Raw genomic sequence first — 10,468 nt, 5'->3', positions numbered from 1 at the left:
TTAATTTAATAAAAAAAAACTAAACTTACAACGAAATAATCTTGTAAAAGACCATTTTTAACAGAAAAAAAATATTTAGATATTTAACTCGGAGGAGGATATTATTAAGAATGGAAATGGTTATCCAAGAAGAAACAACTAAGCAAGGCGTGGGTCTAGCGTGCACGTGCAATGCTTTCATTTCCACCCAATTACACATTTCACGTGGAACTGCTGCTCAGAAATTATAATCTCATTTTTATTTTATGTTTTAAATTCAAGCTACAAAAATAATATGAAACACGAAAACAAGTGTTAGTTATTTTATTAAAGCCCTTGTGACTTAATCGGTGACATTATAACATCCTAATTATTCAAAAATGTGTTCGTCAAATTTTAGTTCATGTTTTTCTAATTGATATAAATACGAAAATCTCACACCCATAGTTTTAAATGAGATATATTGATGTTTAAAAAAGTATGGTCATATCATTTCAAAAGAATTAGTTTTAACAACACAACTTGTTTCCATCAATATTTATTAAACTATATATTTTGGATTAATTGATGCATTTTAAATTTATTGAGTATATATATTTTCAAAAACGGTAGGAATTGTGTTTTATTTATGTACTTATAAATAATTAAAAAAATCAAATATTATAAAGAACAATTTAATAAAATACATTGATAAATAGGTAAATTTTGCAAATTGAATTATTAATTAAAAATTAGATGTGCCACCGTCTTTTAGGTAACGGAGTTAGTGACGGTGTGAACACGAAATTGGGCCGCACGACGACGTTTTTGGCCGCTCTTTTTCCCAACGAAGACTTTCTTTATTTTTGAAAAGACTAAACACGTTCCACGTGCGCGACCCTAATTTCCAGGATTCCCTTTGAACAATTCAATGGCTTTCTCGTAATTTACTGGACCCTTAGGGGTAATCAATTTGTAAAATTAACCTATATTATATAAAGCTCACCTCATTACAACCAACAACACCAATCTTTTGATTTATTATTATTTGGTTTTGACTAGCTTCACTGTTTCCTTCCCTGCCGCCGGCAATCGGCAACTCTCCCTTTTCCGGCTATTTCTTCATTCGTCCGGTCCAGCGACGGAGGAGGAGTAGGCGGTGCTCTTTTGAATATATATATATATAGATGACGGCTGGGACGAGATTACCGACTTGGAAGGAGAGAGAAAATAACAAGCGGAGAGAGAGACGACGACGGGCCATCGCCGCCAAGATATTCGCCGGACTTAGAGTTTACGGAAACTACAAGCTGCCTAAACACTGCGACAATAACGAGGTCTTGAAAGCCCTTTGCAACGAAGCAGGTTGGATCGTTGAAGAAGATGGAACGACTTATCGTAAGGTTAGTAAAAAACTAAAAATCTCATCATCTTGTATCCTCTCGATTTCTCGGATTGATTTTTAGCGTGATTGTGGTGGCGCGCACGATAGCAGAAGAGTTTTATAACTGAATTACAGTTTTTGTAGATGACCACATCTCGAGTGTCTCCTTTGCGAGTTTTCTTATCGAACTATATAGCTTTTGATCATATGCTCTCCGTTGAATGATTTTGCGCGCACGTTAGCAACGTGATTTTTGTGATAGTCGGTATTTAGGCAAACTGCTGATTGAGTTTTAGTCCTTTAGATCGTTATCTTCCTTAAACCATTCTTGCTCTCCTTAGCAACCTGAGATTCATGATGCTTATAGTTGAATAGTTGAAGATCTAGTTTTTTGCTTTCCAGTTTTCGTTTAATCAATCTGATTATATATCTAGACGTAAATCTGAAAACAGAACTTAGAGGATTTTGTTCATCGATCTAGAAGTAAAAGATGAAATTCGTGCAATTTTCATTTGAGGTCGTTAGCAGTATAGAAACCAATATGATCAGTATTGTATGAGTGTGGGGGAACTGGAGATTCGTCGTTATCACCGACAAGGTAACGTGCTTCCTGAGCATTTGGCGCATGGTAGCACGAGGCAGCATCCTTAGCTGATCTCTTTCTACTTCTCTCCCTCACACACATCTTTCTCCGATAATTTTATTAACAACAGTTTCCGTTCTATTCTGTAAGGAAATAACTTTTCACTTTTATAGCGAATTCGACAGTTTCTTCCGTGAGCTCCACCCTTCATTAATTAGGGAAATTATTGATGTACGTCGTGAGATATAATTAAACATGGCTTGTCATTTTCGGAAAACCTTATCCTTTTTAACCAATATTACCATCATAATCAATTCTTAAGATAAATAAATATGACTAGTACTTCATTTAAGAAAAAATGAAAAAAAGGTTGTAGTTGAGTTCTTTGTGGACATTGTCTTATGTCAGCTTAAAGGGTTCGGGGTTATTGGAAGAATAATAATGTTATTTTGAATTGTGTTTGAAAAATAAATATTCCATAATCGTTTTCTGTAGCTTTTTAAAAAATTTCGGTGATGCATCATTTAAGGGTAGGGTGATTTGAGCTTTTGTTATGTTGACTTATATAGCTAATGGAGTTGGGCCTACACCTTTTATTTTGAAATGCCATGTAAAAGCTTTACTTTTGATTCACTTAGTTATATGTGTGCTTTCATTTTTGTCTCGAATAATTTCTTATGGGATTCCCACTTATGCCATGATTATCTCCCCACTTTCATGATCGGTTATTATTTTGTGTATCACCATCTATCTTTCATTTTAAATCATTTATACTTGGAACAATCAAATGATTATTTTATTACTCACACGGGTTGTCGAAAACAACTGTTAAACCAATATAAAAAAGACTATTTTACCCTCTGTTGTTTAGGGTTGTAAACCAGCTGAACGAATGGAAACTACATCTGCCATGGATAGCCCATGCTCATCGTACCAACCAAGTCCAAACGCTTCTTCATACAATTTCAGTCCTACATCATCCTCAATTCCAAGCTCAATCTCATCTCTTTATAATTCCAATTCTACCCCCGACCCTAACTCTCTAATCCCATGGCTAAAAAACCTCTCATCCGGTCCCACATTAACCAAATTCCCACACCATCTTTACGTACCGGGTGGGTCCATAAGCGCCCCGGTCACCCCACCCTTAAGCTCCCCTACTTGCCGGACCCCACGAATGGATCACGATCAAACCGTACCCCCACCCTGGCCTTTCTCCTCCACTCCCCATAGTCCTGGCATCCAAACGCTGCCAGATTCAGGGTGGCTCTCTGGCGTCCAAACACCCCAAGAAGAGCCGTCGTCTCCCACCTTTAGCCTCGTGGCAAACCACCACCCGTTTGGCCGGATTTGGACACCGGGACAAAGCGGAACGTGTTCTCCGGCGGTCAACGGTGCGGCGGATGTCCCGATGTCGGATGTAGAGTTTGCTTTTGGAAGTAATATGAAGTTATTAGGGCTTGTGAAGCCGTGGGAAGGAGAGAGGATACATGAGGAATGTGTTTCGGATGATCTTGAGCTTACACTTGGGAATCCCAACACTAGGTAATCCTGCTAATTATTTCTCGAAAAATCTATCTGATTATAGCAATGTCATTGTGGGGGTGTTTGGGATTCCTTTTAGAAAGATTTTTGACTTTTAACTTTTCCGCTTTGGGTAATAGAAAAGTTCTTCTGAAAATGACTTTATGCATAGAAAAAAATGAGGGATTTCTAAAAGTCACAAAAACCTGATTTTTTTGTTGTTTTATATATAAAAGTTAAGCAAAAAGTCATTTTGTTGACTTTTTGTTAATCTAAACACATTTTAAGAAACTCCTTTTGCAAAAATTCATTCTACGAAAAAGAATTTTGATGTTCAAAAGTAATCCCAAACACCTCAGTATAAAACAATTTTTACTCCTACAATACAATTTTTACTCCTACAATGTTATAATTGATAGATTTTTCAACCTCTATATGACTCTCTGGAATTTTTAAAGTACAATGTAAAGAAAAGAAACATAGAATAAAAAAACTTTAACTAGGCAGCTTCTTTTTATGTTAATAAAAAAATATTAATAAATTTGTGTTTTGTTGTGTGCAGATAAGATTAATTTGGGTTGTGGTTTTGTGTTCCTGATGAATTGAGGTATTGTGTGTAGATTTAGATACAGAAGTAGTATGAGTTGATTTGCTTTTTATTCAATCATTACTACTATTATTCTTTTAAGTATTCAAAAAGGGTGAAGAAATATAACACTGGTATATTTATAAATAGTTTCTATAGGATTTTTTCTTTTCTTCTTTTAGTATTTTATTTATTTGTTTAATGTTCATCCTTTCTTTCCTCATTCTTTGGTACACGAATACTGTAATTGTTTTTTTCCTTTTTCTTTTCAATATATTGTGTTATAAAGACTTGTCACGTAAAAAGGGATAATTATTAAAATGACCAAAATAATATGTTATATCATAAAATGATTATTTTTCTGAAAAAATATCATAAAATAATCATTCATCTTACATAATCACTTTTGTGGAATACATTTGATTTTAAGATATTACTTTAATGTTTCATTTTCTATTTACTTTTTTTTTTCCAAAATAATAGGTACTTATATATATATGAATCAAGTATTTCGTAAAATATGAAAAAAAAAATCACTAGCATGGTTAGAATTACAAATTCAAAGAATTTAAAGGATCCTTCAAAAACGGTATTGATAAATGTGTGTTTCTTGATAGTTTATGAAAGTGGCATGAAATAAATAAAATTCATATCTATAAATGATATTATAATTTTAATAATGGTTTAGCAAATGCGACAACTTTTCATCGTTATTAATTTTTTTATACGAATGATCCTTGTAGTTTTTTAAATTTGCACTAATGGTCTTCGTACGTAGTTGCTAAAACTTGACTGAATGCTTTATGAGCTATAAAAAATGATGATTTATCTTTTTTAATTTCTTGTATCTTTATTCATAAACTACATTTAATTATTAAAAATAAAAAGAAATTAACCTAGACTACCCACCCTCCCTTCTTCCTCATCCCCCACGTAATTGTTTAATTATCTTTTCTCTTCTCTCCTTTATTCTAGTGTTCAAGAGAGGGAGTAAAACGAGAGCCTATAGAGAGGTAGAGATGGAGAGTGAGATCTAGTAGTATGTGAGAAATTGAGAAAAGAACATGATGATTCGTGATATAAAGACATAAAGGGAAGGAACGTTGTAGGGAAGTAAGTCTCCTTGCTATTTCCATCGGCTGTTCAAGACTGCAATCCATTCTCTACTGCGATCTCACAAACTAGTTTAGAACATGATTTTGATCCTTTTTATTGCGTAAAGATTGGATCCTTAGAGGTGGGTATGGGAAAAAGTGATTTTGGTTTGTTTTTTTGATACGAAAAAGAGTTAGATATTGAAATTTACTGAAGCAAAAGGGTATAGATGATAATGAATTAATGATATTATTCTTTAGTCACAAAAAGATTTTATGAGTTTTAAAGCTTTTAAGATATAAAAACCAAAAGTCACAAAAAGATTTTATGAGTTTTAAAAATGTTTCTTTTTGATCATGGTTAAAAGTTGATTTAAAAGAACTTTTTTATTTTGTCAAACATCTTTTGGATTTTTTTAACTTTTGGAAAAGTTAAAAGTCCAAAAATTGTTTTAAAAGGAAAGTCAAACACCCTCTTAACTTGTTAGTACTGACCTTAAAAATCCGAATCTTGTTCTCCATGTTCTATTCGGTTGTTAGGTTTTTTACATTCATACTTACATAAGGTATTTGATGTCTTCGCTTAATGATGCATCCATATCTTCTTTATTGGAATACTATGTTAATTGGAATACTATGTTCATGTGTAATTTTAGGGAACCCTACTGACTCTGTGTATAGTGTGCTCGGAGGAGGTTGAATTAAGGAGGCAACGTATGGACTAAAGAAAGTAGGATTGATGGGCCACATAAAATTGTCACTTGGTTAATAATAAAAATTAACAAAAAAGACAAAAAGGAGGGCAAGATAGTCATTTCAGCACACTTAACACTTAACAGACTCAAACTAAGGCATGTTAGTTTTAGGGACCAAAACCACACTAAACAAAGATCATTTTTGCGAGTCAAAACCTTTATGCACCTTAGCCAAAGAAATATGCAAACCACAAGGACCATTATTACAGTTTTATGACTTTATCGTAGATAAATATTCATGTAGCAGAAACAATGTTGGCTACATTATAAATAAAATATGAAACAAGTAATAGCAATACAAGCTGAACATATAAAAAGGAATAATAGTAAGATAGTAAAACCAAAACAATAAACACAACAGTAAAAAGACATCTGGTACTTCGACTACCCCAATACAATTAATTATCGTGATTCTATTCATCCACATCCTTTATTTAAAATCTTGTTCTCACACCATCTATATTGACCACCTTTACATTTCTAAATAAATGCAAGGTTCTCTCGGATGTATATGTTCGAACTTTGAAAAATAGACTCTTTCTTCCTTTAACTTATCAACAATTGAAAATGATGTTGGGTTTTATCCAAAAGTAACAAAAGATTAGCAACAAAAACATTTAAAATTCGAACAACATAAACTAGTTTTATTCCCACCAAAGGATCTACTTACAAAGTTTGGAAAGAAAACAACATCCATAGGAAAGGGGGGGGGGATTAACAACTGGTGTAGTCCTTTGATTCCCCAAGGGAAGGCTTAAAAGTTGATGAAGATGACAACGATCCAAAGTAGAATCTCTTTATCTTTGTCCACCAATAAGTCACCAAACCACTATAAGATGCTAGTATATCACTTGTATATAGTTATTCTTAAGACTCAAAGACCTATACTAAATAAGTCGTCAAAGGAGATGCAGCTAGAACACCCAAAATCTCACAACACTTTGCAAGAGAAAGGGAGATGGGAGAGATGGAGCGCTCAACTTTTACACTAAAAAAAGAAGAACTAAACTAGCTTTGGTCCTTTCTCTTCCTTTTATACTTTACACATGCATATGAAAGCCCATAATTTCATTAAATGACTTCATGACTCTCCCTCGTTGCATAAGCATTGCACCTAAACCTATGATGGATGCGTCACAAAACACCACGAAATCCTCAACACCCTCGGGGAGGGTCAACAGTGGGGCCTCACATAATTTCTACCTCAGTGTCTCGAACGCCACCTGCTGCTCTGAACCCCAACGAAAATATACGCCCTTCCTCATTAGACGAGTGAGGGGTAGTGCGATTTTGGAGAAATCCTAAATAAATCTCTGATAATATCCTGCCAAATTGTAACACCAGTCAAAATAGGTCAAAAACAATCAAATGTGATTATACCAATCATGTAATGTGATTTTTGTTAAAATAGTAATGTGATAAACTTACTATGTAACTCATGTTAAAGTATGAACTTTCATACATACTTTATGGTATCAATCAAAGTATACATCCATACGATTCCAAATATATAGAGAACATATAAATCTGACTTTGCATAAAGAAGTTATGATAGACCGAACAATATAAATCTCTATAATAAGAGGAATTTAAAATAGATTTAGAATTAGCTATTTAAGTCTAACAGAGAGTTGTAGTGCTCGTAAATACCTATGCGTGCATATAAAGAACATCAAAAACGAAGTTCGTATGCAAAAGTTATGGCATTCCGAAGATTTAGCTTTTAAAAACCCTAAACTAGCTAATTCACGACATGAGTTTTATGACACTCACTAAATTCTGTCATAATTCGGAATCTAGAAGCTGCGAGAGGATAAGATCCAATTCACGACGTGAGTTTTATGACACTCATGATGTGAGGAGTCATTCTGTCATAATTCGGAATCTAGAAGCTCCGAGAGGATAGGATCCAAAATTCACGACGTGAGTTTTATGACACTCACGACGTGAGGAGTCACATGGCCACCTTTGGAAGCTAGGGACGCAAATGGCAAGTCTACGGAGTGAATCATGAGACTCACGACGTGAGTTTTATGACACTCACGACTTAAGTGTCATAAAATCTTACTATAAATAGCCATTTCGACCCCAAGGCTTAGTACACCATTTCTTTCATTCTCTCTCGTTTCCGAAGGCTGTTTTCCCTTCCTGAGCTTGACTACGATGAACCTCTGACCGTTTAAATTCTATAAACACGCTACTAAGGTGAGTTTCACGGCCCCACTTTCTAATATTTCGGGGGAAAACGCATGCTAGTCATTGTATATATGTTATTATTATGTCTATATGATAATATATAGTTATAATAGCCGGGGTATAGTTGTTCTAAATATAATATTTTGAATATATATCAGTATGTTAATATATTAATATAGATATTGAGTTATACTTAGGATTCTATATATATTTTGTGTGCGATATAGTTCCGAAGTTATATTCGGAAGTTTTATATGTTAAGTTATATAGTATGTTCCAATTAATAGTTTTATGTCAAGATAAAACTAGATATGTTATATGTTGTTATTATTAGTTTTATGTCAAGATAAAACTGGATATGTTGTTATTGTTAGTTTTATGTCAAGATAAAACTAGAAACGTTATATGTTGTTATTATTGGTTTTATGTCAAAATAAAACCTAGTTTTTACTTCAAGATATAGGTGTTATACTGCCTAAATTTATGAAGTTAGGAGTAATGTTTAAAAGCATAGTCTAGTAACTTAGGCTTTTAGAGATGAAAATGTTTTTGTTGTTAGAACTATAGAACGTCGTCAAAGTCTACCAAAGCTAATGTATTCATCATCTAAGATTGGGGATCTTAGTGAAAGTCCTCTGACCTGTATTCGTTAATCTTGTGTGAGCGAGGAAGTCGTGTATAATTAGTATATGGGTTGACCACCCCACTTGTGTCTGTTAGCTACAATCAACCAAAAGCGAGTGATGAACTATCCTTTTATTTGTTATTGTTCCGATGTCGATGAAACGTGTGGAAACTACCGCAAGGTGTGATCCTTGTACTACCTCAAGGTGTAATCCTTGTACTATCGCAAGGTGTAATTCTTGTACTACCGCAAGTTGTAATCCTTGTACCACCGCAAGGTGTAACCTTGTACCACCGCAAGGTGTAATCCTTGTACTACCGCAATGTGTGATCCTTGTGATAATAATAGGAGGTATATGACTATGTCATACAGTCGCAACTACAGACTCATGGTAGCAACTTGTTAGAAACATTATACTTCGTCGCTATACAAGTATTAATGTTAAGTATAAGTTTCCCCTACTTATACCCTAAGTACTACTTGTATACTAAGTAGATAATTATACCTAGCACACATACTCGTATAGAATTGAAATAGATTTATACGTAGTGGTTTTACTCGTATAAAATTGAAATAAGATTTATACGTAGCAACTCTCATTTGTATGGAATTACAAACACTTATATCCATAGTATAAGAGACTTATAGGTAAACTACTTATTTGGTAAGTAAACTTTTATACCTAGGATATATATAGTAAATGTTGGACAGTCAAAATTATACTTTCAAAACTATACTTTTGAAACTCGGAATATGTATTATCTTATATGGAGTCAAAACCTGTGGACTCACCAACTTTATGTTGACGTATTTTAAATTGCATGTGTTTTCAGGAAGTTGATAACTATGATACGAGAAATGACGTTACATCGCCCCGTGTTTCCGCTGACGGCCGAGGTGTGACACAAACCCAAGAAACTCCTGATCTCCGAGGGAGTCTTCGGAACCTCCCATTACATAACGACATAAATCTTGGTCGGATTGACCAAAATCCCATTTTGGTTAACAAGGTTTCCCAACAAAACTCGCACTTTGAGAACTTGGCATCCAACCGTTCTCGCCTTAACACTCCCAGAAGTTGTCGAAGGTGGTCCTCATGTTGCTCCTTGGTCTTGGAATACACCAAGATATCATCAATGAAAACAATGATTAATCGATCGAGCATCAACTTGCATACTCGATTAGTCAAATCCATAAAAGCTACAGGTGTATTAGTGAGCCCAAAAGGCATCAGCACGAACTCGTAATGACCATAACAAGTCCGGAACACGGTCTTCTCCACGCCCACATCTCTGAACCTTATTTGATGATACCCTGACCTCAAGTCAATATTGGAGAACCAAGATGCACCCTTCAATTGATCGAAGAGGTCATCAATCAATGGAAATGGATAACGATTCTTCATCGTTAACTTGTTCAAATTCCAGTAATCAATGCACATCCGGTGTCAACCGTCCTTCTTCTGGACGAATAAAATCGGTGCTCCCCATGGCGAACTACTCGGTCTAATAAACTGCTTGCCCAACAACTCCTGTAGCTGAGAGGACAACTCCGGCATCTCGGGTGGTGCCAAACAGTATGACGCCTTAGCAATTGGGGCTGCACACGGAAACTCCTCCGGGAACACATCAGCAAATTCTATGACAAATGGCACATATAAAACCGAAACCTAGTTCCTAACTCGGGCATCAACCAGGTAAGCAAGATAGCCCATACACCCATGCTGAATATACTGTCAAGCATTGGCAACAGAACAAAAGCTT

At 34.8% G+C, this 10,468-nt stretch overlaps 1 protein-coding gene across 2 annotated transcripts; it reads left to right on the top strand.

Moving 5' to 3' along the window:
* Positions 1 to 983: 983 nt before the first annotated feature.
* LOC145041966 (BES1/BZR1 homolog protein 4-like) lies at positions 984 to 4,325 on the top strand. 2 transcript variants are annotated; one of them, XM_078990229.1, is made up of 3 exons: positions 984 to 1,361; positions 2,797 to 3,470; positions 4,012 to 4,325. In XM_078990229.1, exons 1-3 carry the CDS (start codon positions 1,146 to 1,148, stop codon positions 4,013 to 4,015), a joined length of 894 nt encoding a protein of 297 aa, XP_078846355.1. In that variant the 5' UTR covers positions 984 to 1,145; the 3' UTR covers positions 4,016 to 4,325. The 2 variants fall into 2 exon arrangements, with proteins under 2 accessions (XP_078846355.1, XP_078846356.1); XM_078990230.1 differs by lacking the exon at positions 4,012 to 4,325 and having other exon boundaries at positions 2,797 to 3,474.
* The last annotated feature ends 6,143 nt before the right edge of the window (positions 4,326 to 10,468 follow it).

Source organism: Lactuca saligna, chromosome 4 (assembly GCF_052625555.1).
Source record: "Lactuca saligna cultivar CGN05327 chromosome 4, ASM5262555v1, whole genome shotgun sequence".
In the NCBI taxonomy this organism is placed as follows: Eukaryota; Viridiplantae; Streptophyta; class Magnoliopsida; order Asterales; family Asteraceae; genus Lactuca; species Lactuca saligna.
Note: the sequence above shows the minus strand (reverse complement) of the source record. Positions and strands in the feature narration are given on the sequence as shown.